Source organism: Mastigoproctus giganteus, chromosome 3, assembly GCF_048544385.1.
Source record: "Mastigoproctus giganteus isolate SK-2022 chromosome 3, ASM4854438v1, whole genome shotgun sequence".
NCBI lineage: Eukaryota > Metazoa > Arthropoda > Arachnida > Uropygi > Thelyphonidae > Mastigoproctus > Mastigoproctus giganteus.
Window position 1 is genome coordinate 7,062,414 of NC_143577.1, and position 24,781 is coordinate 7,087,194.

The 24,781-nt window shown below is 38.4% G+C and overlaps 1 protein-coding gene across 1 annotated transcript in view; it reads left to right on the plus strand.

Moving 5' to 3' along the window:
* The window catches only part of LOC150087634 (O-acyltransferase like protein-like), a 252,648-nt gene that overhangs the window by 22,168 nt on the left and 205,699 nt on the right, over window positions 1-24,781 (plus strand). The window contains exon 3 of the mRNA XM_090369839.1: window positions 2,060-2,152. Within this exon, the coding sequence (XP_090225965.1) occupies window positions 2,060-2,152 (93 nt within the window). The remainder of the gene's footprint in view (window positions 1-2,059; window positions 2,153-24,781) is intronic.

Here is a 24,781-nt window from a genome sequence, read left to right on the forward strand (position 1 = left end):
GAGAGCATCCTTGGAATTGGGGGAAGTCTCCATGGACTGGAGATGTGCAAATATATCTCCAATTCACAAAGAGGGACCAAAGGGTGATACAAGTAATTACAGACCTGTTACTTTGAGTTCTGTTCTAGGGAAAATAATAGAGCCATTAGTTAAAGAAACATTGCAGGATCATCTACACAAGACAGCAATAATAATTCCGACACAGCATGGGTTTGTCAAGGTGAAGTCTTGTCTGACCAGTTTGATTCAATACTATGATGTGGTCACAAATGAACTGGATGCAAAAAATAACTTTGATATCATATACTTGGATTTCAGGAAAGCTTTTGATACTGATGCACATCGAAGACTACTGTACAAATTGGAGCAGTATGGCATTAAGGGCAAGCTGCTGCTATGGATAAAGGGATGGTTGAGTGGGAAAAGACAAAGAGTGGTAATCAATGGGCACTGCTCTATGTGGACTAATGTTATTAGTGGTGTCCCTCAGGGTTTGGTGTTGGGCCCATTGTTGTTTTGTATATTTATTAATGATATTGATGAAGGTATATCAGGCTTAATGTCGAAGTTTTCAGATGATACAAAGGTTGGCAAAGTTGTTAATATCAGTAATGACAGTATGCTGCTGCAACAGGATCTGGAAAGTTGGGTAGATGGGCTGAGAAGTGGTAACTGAAGTTTAACATTGACAAATGCAAAGTACTGCATATTGGTAGCAGTAACCCCAGAGAAATGTACCAACTGCGTGGTGCTACACTCAGGATAGTGGAGAATGAGAGAGACCTGGGGGTAATTGTGCAGGTAGATATGAAGTTTTCTGAGCTGTGCAGTCAGGCTTCCAGAGTATGTCATGGGGTTTTGTCAATGATATACAGGAACGTTGCGAGCATTGATAAGAAGGTGATTGTCCCCTTGTGTAAGACAGTGATCTGGCCACTCTTCGAGTCCTATGCACAGGTGTGAAAGCCTCATTTTAGGAATGATGTAGAGTTGCTAGAAGGAGTACAGAGAAGTGCAACAAGGAAGAAAGGCTTAAGTTCTGCAAATTGCAGCTTCTGGAGACAAGACACCTGTGAGGTGATTGATTGGGGTGTGTAAGGCCTTGAATGGATTCAGCTGGCTCAATGCTGATGGGATTCTTCCTCTGGACATAGATTCAAACTGAGGAAAGACATATCATCCAAGTTTCTTGCGATAACCGACTAACTGGTTAAAATAAATTTATTAAAATAAAAATGATATATACATAAGGCAAAACAGAAATAAAATAAGCTAAAAGCATTAAAATATATTAAAATAAAAGAGTTAAAATATAATATAATAAAAGCATTAAAATACATAGTAGCTTTCGAAGCGAAGTGCCTCTTCATCAGCTAGTCTGTGAATGGTGTACTTCAGTATATATTGATGGTTACAATAGCACAAATCAGCTGGGCATGATCATGTATCACGAGTCTGGTGGTGGTAAAGCAGAATTACATACACGTTGTGTTCGCAACTCTATTGCGTTCTCATCGCACTGCAATACAGTGCATTCTATAATAGGGTGTAAGTGTACTCCCCTCGTGCAGTTCATAGTACAATTATTGGTGGCTATGTGTAGTGCTTTAAGCCATGAACACTGGCAGTAATCACGTGAATAGTCAACGATTTCAATATCCCATTGCGGATCAAGATTGTGCTGCTCAACCCTCGGTGACTGCGGAGCATTCAAAATTAGCAGTTCGCAGAGCCACCTTATGCTCATAAACCCGATCTTTCAATCTTCTACCAAACTCACCTACATAACATTCCCCACAATCCTGACAAGCTAATCATGAAATTATTAGTCACATGAAACATTGAACTAATCATGAAATTATTAGTCACATGAAACAGTTCATTAATTATCAGCGTACTTTATTATAAAACTGAAATAGTTCAAATTTTTTGTTTTTTTATCTTTTTAAAATTTGTAATTCAAGGTATTTTATTTGACTTTACAGGAATATATTGTGTAAAATTAATATAATTGTAAATACGCAATCTGAATTAATTTTTATTTATTTATTTTTTCTAGTGGCTTTTTGTTGACTTGTCTGTTTTTAAAGGAAGCTGATAAGACCAAAGGAAATATAAACTGGATTATCTTTTATATTCATCGTTTCTGGAGGTAAGTTACATGATACTCCACATAATATTATTTCCTGGATCCCTTTGTTATATACTCTAATGGAATTAAGAGATTACACTAGAAGTGCTGATCCACTGGATATCTTGAAAATTACAGTTGCTGTTTTAGATATGAAATGAGCAGGCAGAGGGCTTCTCTGCCTGCGATTATGGCGGTGATGCCGGTTTGTTTATATGCATAGTTGTCTAGTAATTTATGGCTGTTTCAGCTACAAATATCACTGAAAATTATCTGACTTCATCGAAAGCATTCACCTTTTTAGTAGATTTCAGCAGAAGAAATATTGAAGAGAAAGAGGCACTGATATAATACAGTCAGACGACCTCTGAAAACCAGGTGAAAACCAGTTGTAATCAGCCTTCTGCACTAAGTAGGGTTCTGCTGTAGTCACCTTTCCTCTTCAAAAGCATCTCGTAGGATGCATGATGACTCTTCCTATGATTAAAGCCGGCCCCTTTCAAAATCGGCCATGTGGTAGGCAGTGGCATACTACCACATTATCTAATGCCACAGAGACCATAACAAAACCAACTCCAAAAACTGCTGTTAAAGGAAGACCTTCAGCTAGATGGAAGGATGGTCAGTGATCTTTTGGGCATGACATTTTGTGATGCCGCTCATATAGCATATGATCAGTGCAGTTGGAGGATTTTGTTGGTGGCCACAACAGCTCCTCAGGGAACTATGTGACTGGAAGAAGAAGAAGAAGGCAGAGGGCTCAAAGGTCTAGACCTGATTGAACTGTGTACAGACTAAATTGTGTGTATTTTGATTATAGCTTTGTACAAGGATTGCTCTGACCTGCTGAACATTTCACTTAACATTTATTTTCTCCATTGTAGTAGGTATATTAAGGTATTTTGAATCAAAATGGAAACAAATATTTTTCATTTATTCATCACAGAATAAAATCACACCAAATAACCTTATCACATGGAGTCCATGTGCACAGTAAATGAACTCATACCTATTTTAACACACCTTTTAAAAGCAAAAAATATGAAACCATCAAACTGTTGATAATTATATACATAGATATATGTTCTCATGTTTTATTCATCATTACCAATAGCTGTATAAATATGACTGAAACTTAATTCAGTAAATAGCATTATACATAAAATAAAAATTTTATTTTATATGTAATGAGTGAATTTAAAACTAAAATACTAAAAATAATGGAAAGAAGTTATATGTACCGTTTGTAAACTGCAGCAGTGTAATATAATTAAAAATATAAAAAACAGTTTAAAACAAAGAAGGAATTTAGCTTAGTATGACTAGTAAAGGTTGGTGGCTTGCAAATCTCTTCTTTTTTTTTTTTTTTTTTTGGAAAAGGAATTAACAGGAATAGAAGCTTTAAAAACATTGGTTTATCAGAAATATAATGGTAGAACTTGAGATAGGCTAATTTCTTATGAAATTGGCTCAGAGCTGTATTGTATTCAGTGATGTAGGTAAGCCGTAAGCTTTGAAACAGCTGTTCTTCTTATGGCATCTCAGATTTTTAAATTTTAGCATTAGCATTAGTAGAGGCATATGATGCAAGAAAGCAAGCTTATTCAGCATCAGCCAAAAAAAAAAAAAAAAAACCACACCACTCCCATTTCACCCCTCCGTTTGCTCAAAATACCTGTCCAGTTGAGCCTTAAATTTGTTTAGGCTATCAACTTCAACAACAAGTGATGGAAGTCGGTTCCACCAACCAACCACCTGCTGGCCAAAGGCAAATTTCCGCACATCTATCCGACATCCGTCCTTCCTCAATTTGAATTTATGCCCTCTGAGCTGATTATTCTGAGCAAGATGAAGAATCCCATTGGCATTGAGCATGCTCAAACCATTCAAAGCCTTATACACCTCTATCAGATCACCTTGCCGGTGCCTAGTCTCCAGACTCTGTAATTTGCAAAACTTAAGCCTTTCTTCGTAAGAGCAACCCTTTGTTCCATTCACTAATCTTGTTGCCCTTCTCTGTACCCGTTCCAGCAGCTCTACATCCTTCTTGAAATGAGGCCTCCAGACCTGTATACAGTACTCAAGATGTGGCCTAACCATTGCCTTATACAAGGGAATAATCACCTCCTTATCCCTGCTAGAAAAATTCCTGTATATCATTGACAAGACACCATGAGCTACTCTTGCAGCTCGTCTGCACTGCTCAGAGAACTTCATATCTGCCTGCACAATTACCCCCAGGTCCTTTTCATTCTCTACCACTGTCAGTGTAGTACCGCAGAGTTGATACGTTACTCTGGGGTTACTGTTTCCCATATGTAGTACTTTACATTTGTCAATGTTAAACTTCATTTGCCACCTCTCAGCCCATCTGTTCAACCTTTCCAGATCCTGTTGCAGCAGCATAGCGTCAGTGGTGTCCTTAACAACCCTGCCAACCTTTGTATCATCTGCAAACTTGGACATTAAACTTGATATCCCATCATCAGTATCATTCATAAACACCGAAAACAACAACGGACCCAACACTGAACCCTGAGGAACTCCACTAATAACATTAGTCAACGTTGAGCAGTGTCCATTGATTACCACTCTGTCTTCTGCCACTCAACCATCCCCTTATCCATAGCAGCAATTTGCCTCCAATGCCACACTGCTCCAATTTGTGCAGCAGTCTTCCATGTGCAACAGTATCAAAAGCCTTTCTAAGATTCAAATATATAATATCAAAGTTATTCCCTGCATCCAGTTCTTTTGTGACTATATCATAGTATCCAATCAAATTGGTCAGGCAAGACCTGCCCTTAACAAAACCATGCTGCATCTGAGCTATAACTGAATTCTTGTCTAGATGATCCTGCAGTGCTTCTTTAACCAGTGCCTCCATTAATTTACCTGGAACAGAAGTTAATTTACAGTGGCTTTCCCAATTCAGGTGATGCTACACAATTTAAAAAGGCATTAGCAACTTAGGCTGAGCTGTGGATAATGGTGTTCATCCCTAAGTTGAACAAAAACCCAAGCTTTATTATGCGAAGGACTCTAAGCTCAATCTTCAATGAGAGCAGAATGTCTCTCCATGATCAAATTCAAATGCAAGTAATGCATAAAAATAATGCATCTTGACCTATAAGCAGTGTTTGATGCACTGTGACTTGTCTTTCTAGTTGACATAGGTGGCTTCCAGGAGGATAAATTGCTTGGCCGTGTTGCCAGTATTGTTCAAAAGTGGTTTACCAAACATAAAAGTGACCTTGGCCACTAAATTCACCAGATATGAATCCCATAGGACATCTCTGGGAATATGCAGATCGACAAATCTGGCATTTGGATCTTCCACTATGGACCATTGCAGATCCATGGAATGTAATTTTGATGACATGGTATAACATATCTCCTTCATTCAGATGCCTTATAAAGGCCATGCTCACCATGTGGTGACAGTACTAGCAGCATGAGAAGGACATACCCACTATTTTATTGGGGGCCATAATATTTTGAATGGACAGTGTATATTTTTTTGTAACATATTTTGTTCCAATCATGGAATGTAAACTTAAAAGTATGCACAAATATTACTTAAGTGATTTACAACTAGGTTCATAAAATTAAGACAAAAAAGTTTTGTAATTTTAAACATTACCAATATATTTTATTGAATTTTGGAATCTGATTGCTATATGACGTTTAAGTTTACTGATATGTAAACTGGTGTAAATAATTCTCTAAGAACTACACTGGTGCAAAACTTAAGGACCAACACTATTTCTAAAGGTTACAACCACAAAATCTTTATTTAAGGTACTCTTTACTGATGAGAGTTGATTCAGTCTCAGCAGCAATTCTGGATGTCAGCTAATCTGTGTGAGAGGTTGGCACACACTATCACCCTGCAGACATCACTGAAAAGGATCGATATGGCGGTCGAGGTGTTCTCATCTGGTGAGGCATTATCTTGGATGGACGTACACAACTCCAGATACTGGAAGGCGGTACTGTAACCGGTGCACGCTACTGTACTGAGCTAATTCTTCCCCATGTGCGTCTGTTCCGAGGTGCCCTTGGCCCCGAGTTCATGTTTATGGATGATAGTGGCACACCCCATCACACTACAGCTGTAATATGCTTTTGGAAAGTGAGGAAATTGTTCATATGGATTGGCCTGCCCATTCCCACGATCTAAATCCCATCAAACACATATGGAACACTCTGGAGAGACACCTAGCGGCATGTCCACACCCACCAGAAAATGTTCACCAGCTGAAGATGCCGCTGACAGAGGAATGGATGATGTAACCACAAGAACTTATCAACAACATTGTTCTAAGTATGGACAGGTGGTGCAAAGCCTGCATCAACATTAGGGGTGGCTATATCTCCTACTGAGGACCACCTCTTCCCTTTGTTCCATCTTTGGCAGTGATGCATCTGTATCATGGCAACCAGTGCTATGTTGCCATTTTTGAATAAAATCCCCCTGTACCATTTTGTTTCTGTTGTTGTGTCGGTGTTGTTTTCTTCATCATTTTTGTACCTCACAAGGTTCCTTTGGTATGCTTTTCCCATTTCCAGGCCACTCCTATGAGAAGCTACAGGTGAAAACCTGACTGGTCCTTAAATTTTGCACACCAGTGTACAAGAGAATAGAGACCACAGTTTATGAAATTGCAGTTATCACATTAGAACAATAATAAACAATACAGAGTGCCGAGAGCAAAGATCTGAGAATACTAGTTACAAATGCTGGGACGAGAGTAGCCTTGTGCAGGCGAAGTTTTTACAGTTGAGGAACATAGAGAAGTTTTTTCTGTTTTATTAACTTAAATTGGCTTGGATTGGCATATTAACTTATTTTCTAGAGTAGCTCTATATTCCTAGTTACGATACTTAGTTTAAATTTTAATGTAGAAAGAGATTTTGTAAGTTATTACTTAGTATCGGTAAGGGTATCCAATCCACATATTTTACAAATTTTGCAGAGCTGGTGAACCCGAAGTTTTTAGCTATAGTCAGTCACTTTATTGACCAATTGTTTTATTAAATTATTTTCTGTAAGTAGCTTATAGACTTAGGCAAGATCCTTGATTTATTCTGAATTGAGACAGTGGGATTTTGGAAGTTAATCAATACTTAAGTGTCCGTAGATTTAGCGTTTGTACCTTACCACCATTGTTATACGATACGTTATAGCCTGAACTACATAGCGTTAGCTTAGTATAGTATAGTATATAATATTATCAATTAATCAGTAAATTTATTAATCTTGTTGAACTTCATTGTTAATTAAATTGTACTTTTAATTAAATACATATAATGACTTAGATTTTATGAACATAACATAATTAATTAATATATAACTTGATACGGAACTTATATAAAGAAACTCGAAGATAATACTTGACACTTAAAAAAAATATATATAGATATATAGTGTTACAACTGCACTGGGATACAAGTTTAGGGTTATAATTTTGTACTGAAATTGAAATTTTATTGAAATTGAATCAGAATCATGACTCAGAGCAGCAAAGCAAAAGGCTCAAGCTAAATGGAGTGCTGTGGCTCAGGGGAGAACTGAGGGGGGGCAGTTGCCCTCTGAATCACAGCCTTTTAAAATGCACTGCTTGCTTGATGTTTGTGGAGCAGTCAGGTATGGGACATGATATTTACAAGGGGGATGTCTTTGTGTGCACGCGGCGATGTAAGGAGTGTGAGGAAATGAGGCGACAACTCAGCTTTGTTATGGGCCTATATGAGAGCTTGAAGGACAGGGTGGATGCCCTCGAAGGATCTAAATTGAGGAGCCCATCAAGCTCTCAGCTGCCCACATCAACGCCAGAGCTTGCACTTGATCATCATGCAACACAGTGGCAACCCCCAAGGCAGAATGCGCTGGTCCATCAGGAACTAGTAGTTGTTGGTGACACTATTGTCAGGGAAACGGGAAACATGCTATGTAAAAAGGATAGGTGGAACAGGACCAGGGTATGTCTGCCAGAGGCAAAGGTTGATGACATTCTAGAGCAGATATCATCCTTTAAGGGCACAAAGGGTGATATTGTTGTACACATTGGCACTAATGATATTAAGAGCAGGAGACCGGCAGAATTAGGCGCCTCCGTAGCCAGGTGGGAAGGAGCAGCAGTGCGTAGCACACGCTTCTTGATTAGACCGGGGTTCGAGCCCGTCACCACCAAATATGGAGAATGCGGAAAGGTCATGGAATGACCACCGTATATCCCGGAGCAATATGGCCTTAGTTGCTAATGCTCCTAAAAACCAAACAACAACAACAACAACAACAACCGGCAGAATTACTTAAGAAATACAGGTCACTGTTGAAAACAAACCGTGAATTAGGGTTGAAATTGAAAGTGTCTGCAATTCTGCCCAGAAACGATAGAAGGGAGTATATGATGAGAGCCTTGTCAATCAGTTCGATCCTGGAAAGAATGTGCAAGGCTCAAGGGGTAGAATTTTTTTTCAGCCCGGTCTGTACTTGTTAACAGGAGAGACTGCTTCTACAGGGATGGGATACACTTAAATAGAAAGGGTGCGAGAATATTTGCTGATCCTGTTGAGGCAGTGTTAAGTTGGTGGGTAAACTGCTAGCTTGGGGAGATACAAGAACTAATAGTTTAACAGTAGCCACAGGCAGAGGTGAAGGTGATTATCGCACTGCTTCTATTGGAATGAGCAGAAGCCTGGAGCGAGGGGTGTTGGGGGCTTTCAGGGACGGATGGCAGTCATCGTGAAATAGGTGGGTATATAGTATGTGTTAGGGTAACTAGGAATAGGAATAGGTGCATGTATGCTTGCATGTATACCAATGCTAGAAGTATAGTAAATAAATTTAATGAATTTGAAGTGTTGGTCAAGACATCAAAGGCGGATATTGTTGGGATAGCACAGACGTGGTGTCACACAGATAAGGAATGCAGAACTGTAATTTGGGGAGTACAATGTGTACAGGAAGGATAGACAAGATAGGAAGGGAGGAGGGGTTATACTATTAGTTAAGAAACACTTAAAATCCAAGGAAGTGAAGCCAGTTGACATCGCTGGACAGTGCAGCTTCGAGTCAGTTTAGTGTGACATAAGCATTGGGAGTTCAAAATTGAGAGTAAGAGTATGTTTTAGGACTAATGACTCTGATGAGTATAATAAGGAACTGTATAGGGAAATAGAGTGGGCCAGTAAATAAGAGAGGTTTATAATGGGGGATTTTAATTTCCCAGACATGGACTGGAATTTGTGGGTTGGTCAGTCACACACTAGCAAGGCTTTTGTGGATTTATTGGATGATTGTTTTCTAGATCAGCATATTCGGGAGGCAACTAGAAGAAGTAATACTCTTGATCTGATTATCATCAGTAGTGATTCTTCATGCATTAAGAATCTGCAGATAAAGGAACCACTAGGTGGCAGTGATCACAGTGCACCGAAGTGGGATTTACTCAAAGAGGTAACTACCATCACGGGTAAAGGGAAGGGTTTTTGCTTTCATACAGGTGACTATGGTGGTCTAAGACAGTATTTAAACTCTATACGGTGGGACCAACTGATGATGTTACCAACAGAAAATTCAAAATGGGAAGCATTCAAAGAATTTATCTTGGAAGCTACTAGGCTCTACATACCAACTAAGAAATATTATTCAAGGTTTAGGTCTAAATGGATGTCAGATGAACTAATGAGACATGTGGCAGAGAAGAAAAATGCATGGGTTACATATAAATTAATGGGTGACATGGAAGCCTATGATAGATATAAGCTGGTTTGTAACCAAGTCCCCAAGGAGATTAGGCAGGCAAAGGCAGATTATGAGAAATCCTTGGCAAAGGCCACAAAGAAAAACAACAAAAAGTTCTTTACTTATGTAAACTCTAGAAGGAAAGGGATGAAACAGATTGGTACACTGGACATTGATGGTTCAACTGTTGATGATTCTGCTCAGGTGGCTAACAAACTAAATGAGTAGTTTGCATCTACATTCACCCATGAGGAGTTATTCAGGGAGTGGAATGGTAGAGGTGAGATAAACTCTGCCAGTGAGCTGGATGATTTTGTAATAACTGAGAGAAAAGTGGAGTAGAAATTGTTGAAGATAAACATAAAAAAGGCACACGGGATGGACGGGATCCATCGAGATATATTAAAGGAGGCAGCAAAGGAAGTATTGCTTACTTCCTAGCCATAATTATGAGAGCTTCTTTGAACTCCGGGGAGGTACCCATGGACTGGAGATGTGCAAATGTGACCCCAATTTACAAAGCAGAATCAAAGGGCAACACAAGTAATTATAGACCTGTTAGTTTAACATGTGTTCCAGGAAAATTAATGGAGGCACTGGCTAAAGAAGCACTGCAGGTTCACCTACAGTAGACTTCAATTATAGCTCGGACACAGCATGGTTTTGTTAAGGGAAAGTCTTGCCTGACCAATTTGATTGGATACTATGATGTGGTCACAAATAAACTGGCTGCAGGGAATAACTTTGATATCATATATTTGGATCTTAGAAAGGCTTTTGATACTGTTGCACATGGAAGACTACTGCACAAATTCAGCAGAGTGGCATTGGAGGCAAATTGCTGCTATGAATAAAGGGATGGTTGAATGGAAAAAGACAGAGAGTGGTAATCAATGGACACTGCTTATCGTGAACTAATGTTATTAGTAGAGTCCCTCAGGGTTCAGTATTAGGTCCATTGTTGTTTTCTGTATTTATAAATGATATTGATGATGGTATATCAAGCTTAATGTTCAAGTTTGCAGACAATACAAAGGTTGGCAGGGTTGTTAAAGACACTACTGACAGTACGTTGTTGCAACAGGATCTGGAAAGGTTGAGCAGATGGGCTGAGAGGTAGCAAATGAAGTTTAACATTGACAAATGTAAAGTACTACATATGGGAAACAGTAACCCCAGAGTAACGTATCAACTCTGTTGCTACACTGACAGTGGTAGAGAATGAAGAGGACCTGGGGGTAATTGTGCAGGTAGATATGATGTTTTCTAAGCAGTGCAGAAAGGCTGAAAGGCATGGTGTATTGACAATGATATACAGGAATTTTTCTAGCAAGGATAAGGAAGTGATTCTCCCCTTATATAATGCAATGGTCAGGACACACCTTGAGTACTTTATACAGGTATGGAGGCCTCATTTTCAGAAGGGTGTAGAGCTGTTGGAAAGAGTTCAGAGAAGGGCAACAAGATTAGTGAATGGAACAAAGGGTTGCTCTTATGAAGAAAGGGTTAAATTTTGCAAATTACGGTGTCTGGAGACTAGGCACCTGCGAGGTGATCTGATTGAGGTGTATAAATCCTTGAATGGTTTGCGCATGCTCAATGCTGATGGAATTCTTCCTCTTGCTCAGAATAATCATTTGAGAGGGCATAAATTCAAATTGAGGAAAGACAGATGTAGGATAGATGTGCAGAAGTTTGCCTTTAGTCAGCGGGAGGTTGGTTGGTGGAACAGACTTCCATCCTTTATTGTGGAAGTTGATAGCCTAAATAAATTTAAGGCTGAGCTGGACAGGTACTTGGAATGAATGGAGGGGTGAAATGGGAGCGTTTTTTTTTTTTTTTTTTTAGCATTAGCATTAGTAGAGGCATTTGATGCAAGAAAGCAAGCTTATGCAGCATCAGCCAAAAAAAAAAAAAAAAAAAAAAAAAAAAAACCACTGCCACTTCACCCCACTGTTCATTCAAAATACCTGTCCAGCTGAGCCTTAAACTTATTTAGGCTATCAACCTCCACCACAAGGGATGGAAGTCTGTTCCACCAACCAACCACCCGCTGGCTAAAGGCAAATTTCCGCACGTCTATCCTACATCTGTCTTTCCTCAATTTGAATTTATGCCCTGTCAGGTGATTATTCTGAGCTAGAGGAAGAATCCCATCAGCATTGAGCATGCTCAAACCATTCAAGGCTTTATACACCTCTATCAGATCACCTCGCTGGTGCCTAGTCTCCAGACACTGTAATTTGCAAAACTTAAGCCTTTCTTCGTAAGAGCACCCCTTTGTTCCATTCACTAATCTTGTTGCCCTTCTCTGTACTCGTTCCAGCAGCTCTACATCCTTCTTGAAATGAGGCCTCCAGACCTGTATACAGTACTCGAGGTGTGGCCTGACCATTGCCTTATACAAGGGAATAATCACCTCCTTATCCCTGCTGGAAAAATTACTGTATATCATTGACAATACTCCATGAGCTACTCTTGCAGCCCGTCTGCACTGCTCAGAGAACTTCATATCTGCCTGCACAACCACCCCCAAGTCCCTTTCATTCTCTACCACTGTCAAGGTAGTACCACAGAGTTGATACGTTGCTCTGGGGTTGCTGTTTCCCATGTGTAGTACTTTACATTTGTCAATGTTAAACTTCATTTGCCACCTCTCAGCCCATCTGCTCAACCTTTCCAGATCCTGTTGCAGCAGCATAGTGTCAGTAGTGTCCTTGACAACCCTGCCAACCTTTGTATTGTCTGCAAACTTGGACATTAAACTTGATATACCATCATCAATATCATTTATAAATACAGAAAACAATAATGGACCCAACACTGAGCCCTGAGGGACTCCACTAATAACATTAGTCCACGATGAGCAGTGTCCATTGATTACCACTCTCTGTCTTCTCCCCCTCAACCACCCCTTTATCCATAGCAGCAATTTGCCTCCAATGTCACACTGCTCCAATTTGTGTAGCAGTCTTCCATGTGCAACAGTATCAAAAGCCTTTCTAAGATCCAAGTATATAATATGAAAGCTATTCCCTGCATCCAGTTCTTTTGTGACTGCATCATAATATCCAATCAAATTGGTCAGGCAAGACTTCCCCTTAACAAAACCATGCTGTGTCCGAGCTATAACTGAAGTCTTGTCTAAATGATCCTGCAGTGCTTCTTTAACCAGTGCCTCCATTAATTTTCCTGGAACAGAAGTTAAGCTCACAGGTCTATAATTACTTGTGTCAGCCTCTGATCCTCCTTTGTGAATTGGGGTCACATTTTCACATTTCCAGTCTATGGGTACCTCCCCTGAGTCCAGGGAAGCTCTCATAATTATGGCTAAGGGTTTGCTTACTTCCTTTGCTGCCTCCTTTAATATAACTGGATAGATCCCATCCACCCCAGGTGCCTTTCTTGTGTTTATCTTCAACAGTTTCTCCTCCACTTTACTCCCAGCAATTTCAAGATTCTGTAGCTTACTGCTAGAGTTGAATACACCTCTGGCATTCCCCTCGCTGAATAACTCCTCATGTGTGAATGTCGATGCAAAATATTCATTTAGTTTGTTAGCTACCTGAGCAGGGTCATCAACAGTTGACCCATCAATATCAAGTGGACCAATCTGATTCATCCCCTTCCTTCTAGAGTTTACATAAGTAAATTACTCTTTGCTGTTTTTCTTTGCATCCCTTGCCAAGGATTTCTCGTAATCTGCCTTCGCCTGCCTAACCTCCTTTGTAACTTGATTGCATATCAACTTGTATCTATCATAGGCTTCTGTGTCATGTGTTAATTTGTAAGTATCCCATGCATTTTTCTTCTCTGCCATATGCCTCATTATTTCATCTGACATCCATTTAGGCCTAAACCTTGAACAATATTTCTTAGTTGGTATGTAAAGCCTAGTAGCTTCCAAGATTAATTCTTTGAATGCTTCCCATTTTGAATTTGCTGTTGGTAACATCATCAGTTGGTCCCACTGTATAGAATTTAAATACTGTCTCAGTCCATCGTAGTCGCCTTTACGGAAGCAATAACCCTTCCCTTTACCCCTAATGGTAGTTACCTCTTTGAGTAAATCCCACTTCAGCACACTGTGATCACTGCCACCTAGTGGTTCATTTATCTGCAGATTCTTAATGCATGAAGAATCACTGCTGATAATCAAATCAAGAGTATTACTCCCTCTAGTTGCCTCCCGAACATGCTGATGTAGAAAACAATCATCCAATAAATCCACAAAAGCCCTGCTAGTGTGTGAGTGACCAGCCCCCAAATTCCAGTCAATATCTGGGAAATTAAAATCTCCCATTATAAGACTCTCTGATTTACTGGCCCACTCTATTTCCCTGTACAGTTTCTTATTATACTCATCAGAATCATTAGGCCTATAGCACACTCCTACTCTCAATTTTGATCTCCCAATGCTTATGTTACACCAAACTGACTCAACACTGCACTGTCCAGCGATGTCGACTGGCTTCACTTCCTTGGTTTTTATGTGTTTCTTAACTAATAGCATAACCCCTCCCCCCTTCCTATCCTGTCTATCCTTTCTGTAGACGTTGTACTCCCCAAATTCCAGTTCTACATCCCTTATATCTGTGTGACACCACGTCTCTGATATCCCAACAATATCTGCCTTCGATGTTTTGAGCAATACCTCAAATTCATCAAATTTTTTACTAAACTCCTAGCATTGGTGTACACGCAAGTATACCTGCACCTGTTTCTATTCTTAGCTACCCTAACACAACCCATGTGTTTACTTGTACCGCAAGGGCTCCCAGCAGTCTCTGAAATATCATGCATCTTGTTTTTCAGGCTTCTGCTCATTCTAATAGAAGCAGTGATTCTGCTTAGGCTTGCTTTCTTGCATCATATGCTTCTACTAATGCTAAATAGATATGCTTAACAGAGCATTAACTTTTCCCATGATAAAATCATTCAAATTCATTTCTTTTAGCTTAGTAATTTGTTATTTTCTCACCATTTACATAAATTTTGTCGGAAGTAGAAGCATAATGGAAAAATAAGAAATTTCTCAAATAGATCATGTTGTTTAAAATTAATTACAGGTTAACACCTCCATACATGTTAGTTCTGGGTTTTCATGCTGCCCTGGAAAAATATTTTACTGGTGGACCCTTTGCAACTGGAATTAATGATCCCTACTGCAAATCGTCATGGTGGTGGAATATACTTTATATTAACAATTTTAAAGATGAAATGGTAAGAATTTGTTTTTCAGTTAATTAAACCTGTTTTATTTTTTCATAATATAATTTTATTATTCTTATTGGTGATTTGAGACAAACATGTCAACTGTAAGTGTAATGAATTAACTTGTAGTGAAACAACACATCGAAATTTTGAGATTAATATTGGTTGAGTTAAAATTATTATACTCCTGAGACTCTTATAGTTTTAACCATTTTTAGATGCACAAGAGGTTATTTTTACTCATATAACTATGTTGAGTTCTTTGCCCACTCTAGCCAGATAGTCTAGTTCGCAGTACTTCTTAAAAAAAAAAAAAGTGTTGTTTCCTTTGGGTTCATTATTAAAATATTTAACAAATCTCCATTAATTATTAAACAGCCAGGCAAAATGCCACACTGTCTGACAGGGGGTAATTCAACATACTTTGAGATCACTCTTTGAAATTGCACCAATCTGTGCAGCTTTTTTCTGTAAAATGGGAAAAATTCATGAATTTTATAATTGTAGTCATTTATAAAAAAAAGTTCTCTATTTTTAGATGAATAGTTAAATACATTAAGGTGTAGATGTTTTTCATTTATTAAACTTTTATGTTTCCTCAGAGAAGATCAGTGGCTCTTCTTTGCCACAGTCAGTGATTTACCATATGGTAGAGATTTAGTGCAACATGCTCAGAACTTTCATGTTCCAAGTTCACTGTATCATTTGTCTTTTTCTTTTAAAGCTCATTAATAACATCATCATATTTCAATTCCTCATAAAATCATATTTGTAAAGCTGAAGGCCATTTCGCTGTAACATGCCAATAGAGTACTGAAAAATTACTTTATAATATTATATAGTGATAGCAAGTGAACCGAAAACAAATTGTTTACATATATGTTGGCTGAAACAGCATATGTTTTATTCTGCTTCATTATCATTACCCTGGCCAAAATTAGCAGAAATTATCTCCTTGATGGATTAAGGTCTCACATTTTTCAGTTTTAACCAAAATGTACTTATTGTGCAGTTGTTCTTAAATCTTTCTGTTGATGGCTTTTGTACATCTTACTTGATGAATAATGAACTTTGTGAATTATTCACTTGGTGTAGTGAATAATTTGAATAATAACTGAAATTCTCATGTTATATTGCTGGTTATCTCAGTTATATTTAAAGCTAAGATAACCAGTGCTTTCTTTTGGGACAGTACACAACGGTACGGCGTATCGGCACCTTTATTAACAGTAACATGAGACATTTGGATGCAGTGCCCTTTGAAATTTGTAATATTCCATAAATTTTTTTCACATATTTACCTGCTATTCAAATAAGCTTAAAATTATTTAACTAAATTTGTATTTTTTACTGTCTATTGTTAAGATATTTTCTACATTAGCATTAGCATTAGTAGTGGCATATGATGCAAGAAAGCAAGCTTATTCAGCATCAGCCAAGAAAAAAAAAAAAAAAAAAGAAAAAAGCACAACCACTACTCCCATTTCACCCCTCCGTTCATTCGAAATACCTGTCCAGCTGAGCCTTAAATTTGTTTAGGCTATCAACTTCAACAACAAGTGATGGAAGTCTATTCCACAAACCAATTGCCCGCTGGCTAAAGGCAAATTTCCGCACATCTGCCGACATCCGTCCTTCCTCAATTTGAATTTATGCCCTCTCAGGTGATTATTCTGAGCAAGCGGAAGAATCCCATCGGCATTGAGCATGCTCAAGCCATTCAAAGCTTTATACACCTCTATCAGATCACCTCGCCGATGCCTAGTCTCCAGACTCTGTAATTTGCAAAACTTAAGCCTTTCTTCGTAAGAGCAACCCTTTGTTCCATTCACTAATCTTGTTGCCCTCCTCTGTACTCGTTCCAGCAGCTCTACATCCTTCTTGAAATGAGATCTCCAGACCTGTATACAGTACTCAAGGTGTGGCCTGACCAATGCCTTATACAAGGGAATAATCACATCCCTATCCCTGCTAGAAAAATTCCTGTATATCATTGACAAGGCACCATGAGCTACTCTTGCAGCTCGTCTGCACTGCTCAGAGAACTTCATATCTGCCTGCACAATTACCCCCAGGTCCTTTTCATTCTCTACCACTGTCAGCATAGTACCACAGAGTTGATACGTTGATCTGGGGTTACTGTTTCCCATATGTAGTACTTTACATTTGTCAATGTTAAACTTCATTTGCCACCTCTCAGCCCATCTGCTCAACCTTTCCAGATCCTGTTGCAGCAGCATAGCATCAGTAGTGTCCTTAACAACCCTGCCAACCTTTGTATTGTCTGCAAACTTGGACATTAAGCTTGATATACCATCATCTATATCATTTATAAATATAGAAAACAACAATGGACCCAACACTGAACCCTGAGGAACTCCACTAATAACATTAGTCCACATTGAGTAGTGTCCATTGATTACCACTCTCTGTCTTCTGCCACTCAACCATCCCTTTATCCATAGCAGCAATTTGCCTCCAATGCCACACTGCTCCAATTTGTGCAGCAGTCTTCTATGCGCAACAGTATCAAAAGGACCCAACACGAAGAAAGGCTTAAGAATCTGCAGATAAATGAACCACTAGGTGGCAGTGATCACAGTGTGCTGAAGTGGGATTTACTCAAAGAGGTTACTACCATTAGGGGTAAAGGGAAGGGTTATTGCTTTCGTAAAGGCGACTACGATGGACTGAGACAGTATTTAAATTCTATACAGTGGGACCAACTGATGATGTTACCAACAGTAAATGCAAAATGGGAAGCATTCAAAGAACTTATCTTGGAAGCTACTAGACTTTACATACCAACTAAGAAATATTGTTCAAGGTTTAGGCCTAAATGGATGTCAGATGAACTGATGAGGCATATGGCAGAGAAGAAACATGCATGGGATACATACAAATTAACACATGACACAGAAGCCTATGATAGATACAAGTTGATCTGTAACTAAGTTACAAAGGAGGTTAGGCAGGCGAAGGCAGATTATGAGAAATCTTTGGCAAGGGATGCAAAGAAAAACAGCAAAGAGTTCTTTACTTATGTAAACTCTAGAAGGAAGGGGATAAATCAGATTGGTCCACTTGATATCAATGGGTCAACTGTTGATGATCCTGCTCAGGTAGCTAACAAACTAAATGAATATTTTGCATCGACATTCACACATGAGGAGTTATTTAGCGAGGGGAAAGCCAGAGGTGTATTCAACTCTAGCAGTAAGCTAGAGAATCTTGTAATAACTGAGAGTAAAGTGGAGGAGAAATTGTTGAAGATAAACACAAGAAAGGCACCTGGGGTGGATGGGATCTATCCAGTTATATTAAAGGAGGCAGCAAAGGAAGTAAGCAAACCCTTAGCCATAATTATGAGAGCTTCCTTGGACTCAGGGGAGGTACCCATAGACTGGAGATGTGCAAATGTGCCCCAATTCACAAAGGAGGATCAAAAGCTGACACAAGCAATTATAGACCTGTGAGTTTAACTTCCGTTCCAGGAAAATTAATGGAGGCACTAGTATCAAAACAGGATCATTTAGACAAGACTTCAGTTATAGCTCGGACACAGCATGGTTTTGTTAAGGTGAAGTCTTGCCTGACCAATTTGATTGGATACTATGATGCAGTCACAAAGGAACTGGATGCAGGGAATAACTTTGATATTATATACTTGGATCTTAGAAAGGCTTTTGATACTGTTGCACATGGAAGACTGCTGCACAAATTGGAGCAGTGTAACATTGGAGGCAAATTGCTGCTGTGGGTAAAGGGGTGGCTGAGGGGAAGAAGACAGAGAGTGGTAATCAATGGACACTGCTCGTCGTGGACTAATGTTATTAGTGGAGTCCCTCAGGGCTCAGTGTTGGGTCCATTATTGTTTTCTGTATTCATAAATGATATTGATGATGGTATATCAAGCTTAATGTCGAAGTTTGCAGACGATACAAAGGTAGGCAGGGTTGTCAAGGACACTACTAACGCTATGCTGCTGCAACAGGATCTGGAAAGGTTGAGCAGATGGGCTGAGAGGTGGCAAATGAAGTTTAACATTGACAAATGTAAAGTACTACACATGGGAAACAGCAACCCCAGAGCAACGTATCAACTCTGTGGTATTACACTGACAGTGGTAGAGAATGAAAGGGACCTGGGGGTGGTTGTGCAGGCAGATATGAAGTTCTCTGAGCAGTGCAGACGGGCTGCAAGAGTAGCTCATGGTGTATTGTCAATGATATATAGGAATTTTTCTAGCAGGGATAAGGAGGTGATTATTCCCTTGTATAAGGCAATGGTCAGGCCACACCTAGAGTACTGTATACAGGCCTGGAGGCCTCATTTCAAGAAGGATGTAGAGCTGCTGGAACGAGTACAGAGAAGGGCAACAAGATTAGTGAATGGAACAAAGGGGTGCTCTTACGAAGAAAGGCTTAAGATTTGCAAATTACAGTGTCTGGAGACTAGGCACCAGCGAGGTGATCTGATAGAGGTGTATAAAGCATTGAATGGTTTGAGCATGCTCAATGCTGATGGGATTCTTCCTCTCGCTCAGAATAATCACCTGAGAGGGCATAAATTGAAATTGAGGAAAGACAGATGTAGGATAGATGTGCGGAAATTTGCCTTTAGCCAGCGGGTGGTTGGTTGGTGGAACAGACTTCCATCCCTTGTGGTGGAGGTTGATAGCCTAAATAAGTTTAAGGCTCAGCTGGACAGGTATTTTGAACGAACAGAGGGGTGAAGTGGGAGTGGTTTTTTTTTTTTTTTTTTTTTTTTGCTGATGCTGCATAAGCTTGCTTTCTTGCATCAAATGCCTCTACTAATGCTAATGCTAATGCTAAAAGCCTTTCTAAGATCCAAATATATAATATCAAAGTTATTCCCTGCATCCAGTTCTTTTGTGACTACATCATAGTACCCAATCAAATTGGTCAGGCAAGACCTGCCCTTAACAAAACCATGCTGTGTCTGAGCTATAACTGAATTCTTGTCCAGATGATCCTGCAGTGCTTCTTTAACCAGTGCCTCCATTAATTTTCCTGGAACCGAAGTTAAACTAACAGGTCTATAATTACTTCTGTCAGCCTTTGATCCTCCTTTGTGAATTGGAGTTACATTTGCACATCTCCAGTCTATGGGTACCTCCCCTGAGTCCAAAGAAACTCTCATAATTATGGCTAGGGGTTTGCTTACTTCCTTTGCTGCCTCCTTTAATATAACTGGATAGATCCCATCCACCCTGGGTGCTTTTTTTATGTTTATACTCAACAATTTCTCCTCCGCTTTCCTCTCAGTTATTAGAAAATTGTCTAGTTCACTGCCAATGTTTACTTCACCTACGACATTCCCCTTCCTGAATAACTCCTCTTGTGTGAATGTTGATGCAAAATACTCGTTTAGATTGTTAGCCACCTGAGCAGGATCCTCAACTGTTGAACCATCAACATCCAGTGGACCAATCTGATTCATCCCTTTCCTTCTTGAGTTTAAATAGGTAAAGAACTCTTTTCTGTTTTTCTTTGCATCCTTTGCCAAGGATTTCTCATAATCTGCCTTTGCCTGCCTAATCTCCTTTGTGACTTGGTTACAGACCAACTTATATCTATCATAGGCTTCCATGTCACCCATTAATCTGTATGTATCCCATGCATTTTCCTTCTCTGCCATATGTCTCATTACTGTTTTTTTGAGTATGGATATACCCAACCGCAGAGGCCTGTTTGGAGAAATATGTCTCATTAGTTCATCTGACAACCATTTAGGCCTGAACCTTGAACAATATTTCTTAGTTGGTATGTAAAGCCTGGTAGCCTCCAAGATTAGTTCCTTGAATGCTTCCCATTTTGAATTTGCTGTTGGTAACATCATCAGTTGGTCCCACTGTATACAATTTAAATACTGTCTCAGCCCATCATAGTCGCCTTTACGAAAGCAAAAACCCTTCCCTTTACCTCTGATGGTAGTTACCTCCTTGAGTAAATCCCACTTCAGCACACTGTGATCACTGCCACCTAGTGGTTCTTTTATCTGCAGATTCTTAATGCATGAAGAATCACTACTGATAATCAGATCAAGAGTATTACTCCCTCTAGTTGCCTCCCGAACATGCTGGTGTAGAAAACAATCATCGAATAAATCCACAAAAGCCTTGCTAGTGAATCAACCAAATATCAACCAAAGACTCTGTGGCAATCATTTTTGATTGCTTAGCAGTTCCAAGTTTTTTGTTCACTGAAGTGGTGGATGGCGTGCATTCTATAGACTGGTTTAAAATAAGGGTCATAATGGAAAATTGAGGTCTCCTGTTATGAAGCCTTTAAAAAATTACCTTGAACTTTATTGCACTTCTGAAAGTGATCTTGGCAGGTCATTTGCCTCGAGCATTTCATTTCTCTCATTACAGCTTGGTTACATTTGTAACTTAATTTAATATAATTTGATGTGTCTAAAATGATTAATACACTTGTTTTTGTACACCATGGTGCTTGCTTGCATCATTGCATATGTGGTTGTTGACCTGTCTTTTCGAATTCATTTCATCCAAAACCTGTCTTTTTTAATGCACACAGAATTTGGTCTTCTACTCCTTGGCTGGTCGCAAATGTCAGTGACTCTTTAAAACAGTGTTTCCCAACCTTTTTTTTACCATGCCCCACCTAAGTCTTTCTAAAATTCTGATGCCCCCCTATGTAACGTTGGGAAACACCGATATACATATTTTTTATATTCAAAAATTGAATTATTCCCTAAATGAAGCCTAATTACAACTTGTTCAGGACACGAGACTTAGGTTTTAGGAAGAAATCATTAGGAAATTATTAAGAAAAAAATAGTAAGTAAATTTTCAAAACATAATAGACATTGTGATATCCAGTCGATTTATTTTGTTTAGTAACAAATCATTTATGGCACTAAATCCACATTCAGCTAAATATGAAGATGGAAACGGTAACAATAGTTCTCTTGCAAAGTTGGTTGAATTTGGGTATTTAATTTCTGTTTCATCACAAAGCCATGCCATCGCTCCTTTTATATTGAATAAAGTTTTAACTGACTCATCATTTTGCATTTCTGAGAATTCTTCTTGATACTGTATTGATACATCAGACAAATCCACTAACATTGGTTGCATCATCCAGGTTGGAAAATCAATTTGTTTTAAATCAAGAAACCTTTATTTTAAATCATCGGACAGAATTTTCAGATGATCAACAATAACAAATACAGCGGTATCAGTCACTTCACATTTTTGCAGACAACGAAACTGTTCAAATTTTTTTTAAAAATATATTTTTGACATAATTTAATAAATGTAATGAAACCAAATGTCTTCGCTTTTGCATCGACGAGAGTTTTATTTGTTCCTTGAAGTTGTTTATTTAATATATTTAGTTTTTCAAAGATATCGGCTAAATAACTCACAAATGCTTTACCATCGACCGTTAACAGATGCTTCATTTTAGGTTTGTCACTTAAAAAGTCACTCATAGTATCAAATAGTTCCATAAATCTTTTCAAGCAGTTCCCTTTCGAGAGCCACCTTACTTCAGTGTGAAGTAAAAATCTCACATGGTCTTCATTTTGTTCTTCACAAAAAAGCTTGAAGAGACACAAGTTTTCCCTAACACAATGCACAAGAAGCATTTCTGGATTCTCATCTTTCATCAATTTTAAGCAGCCATTTTTCTTGCCCATCATATTAGGAGCACCATCTACAGCGCAAGATGTTATATTTTTCATTGGTATATTATTGTCATCTAAGTAATTTTTTAGCTTATTATATATATCTTTGGAGGTAGTGGTGCTCTCTAATGATTTACAGAATAACATTTCTTCAGCAAAATTACCTTTATCAATATATCTTACATAAGTTATCAGTACGGCTTCACTGTCTCTCAAAGTTGAGTCATCCATTTGCACTGAGAATTTTCTTGTTTTCAGCTTTCCAACAAGTTGTATTTCAATATCTTCACTCATTTCATCTATTCTTCTGCTAACAGTATTGTTATTGAGTGGCTTAGCTTTCACGTCTTTGTCATCTTTTTCCAGAACTGTTTTAAGAAATGCTGATATTGATGGTTTGATTAAATTTTCTCCTATAGTATGATTTTTCCCAGATTTAGCAATGAGTAAAGAAATTTCATAACTAGCCTCAAGAGTACGATTGATAGTTGCAGTATGAGCAATAAACAGAGACTTTACCAACAATTCTTCTTTTGTACAAGTTAAGTCATAGTAGGCGGTTGTTTTAAACTCTAGACGAGCAATTTTTGAATTGCCCCCCTGAACAATCAAATTTCCCCCATGTGGGGCGTGGGACCCACGTTGGGAAACACCGCTTTAAAATGTGCAAGCCATCTATTAACATTGCTTGTAATAATAATGCATTGTTGGTATACTTTCCTTAATTTTTCATGAAGAGCCAAGTTTTCTCCTGACTTGAAAAGAAATCTGTCACCAACCATCAACAGAAACAGATGTCAGTTTAACCTATTCATAACTTCAGATCTGTAATAGATAGAAACTTTTATTTTAGCATGTTTATGTCTATGTATTGCTAATATCTATATTAGCAATATGTATAAAACTTCATGATGCCCAATTATAAAAAAAAATTGTTTTCCTAATGACATTACTTATGAACCAACCTATGCACAAGGTTTGACAAGTTCCAGTACTGCATCCATTGCATACATGTCAAAGTACATAGAACCAAGATGCAACTTGCAGCTGATCTGTGTGATTACTTTCCTCTACATACCCATTTGTATATTGTAAATTTTTTGTGTGCCTTTGTGTTTTAGCTGTGTTGTTCAAGGCATTGTCATTCTGTTAAGGCATGCAACAAAGAGGGAATATTAAATTTTGTTTTAAGTTTAAAAGTACAGTTGAAACCTGCCAGTTATTAAAATAAGTGTACAGTAATGCAGCTCTTGCTCACTTTTGTGTTTTTCACTGGCTTGCAAAATTTCAGGATGGTTGTGAAGATCAAAAAGATAAGCATTATATACATCCAGCAATGCTTTGAACCTCAGAAATGTTTGAAAACATTTGTATATTGATTGTATCTGATTGTAGAATGACTCCTAAATAATAGAACAGCTTTACATAACAGAGAGACAATTCATGCACCATTCTGAAAAATGATTTAAGCAAACAGAAGATCTGCACTAAATTATTATCTCATGTTTTAATATAATAAGTGAATAGGCACATTATAGCCTTAGCAGCTTATGTGCCATTAAGCCTCCATAACAACAACAACAACAGCACCAAATTATTCTGCAATGCTTGACTGATGAAGGAAGCTGCTTAGACCTGAATAATGTGAGGTCATTCAAGTTGATGATGATCCCTTGCTCAATTTGATTAAAACAGGCAAGTCATGGTTTTTCATATATTACACTCATCATCTCTGGAATTAACCTGTAAGATGGCAAGGATAGTAACGATAAATCAATTTTTCATTACAAAGCAGGAATTGTCCCATTAATTAATTGAGTCCAAGATCAGTTTATTTGTTAATAACTAAGGATATAGTCTGCCTTGGGTGGTTAGAAGGGTTTACAAAGCTTGATACATAAAAGAATTGATACATATATATATATATATTTATATTCTAGACATCAAGATTGGTAGCATGTAACCTTTCCCATGTTCAAAAATATTAGGCTGGGTTTGAGTTATAT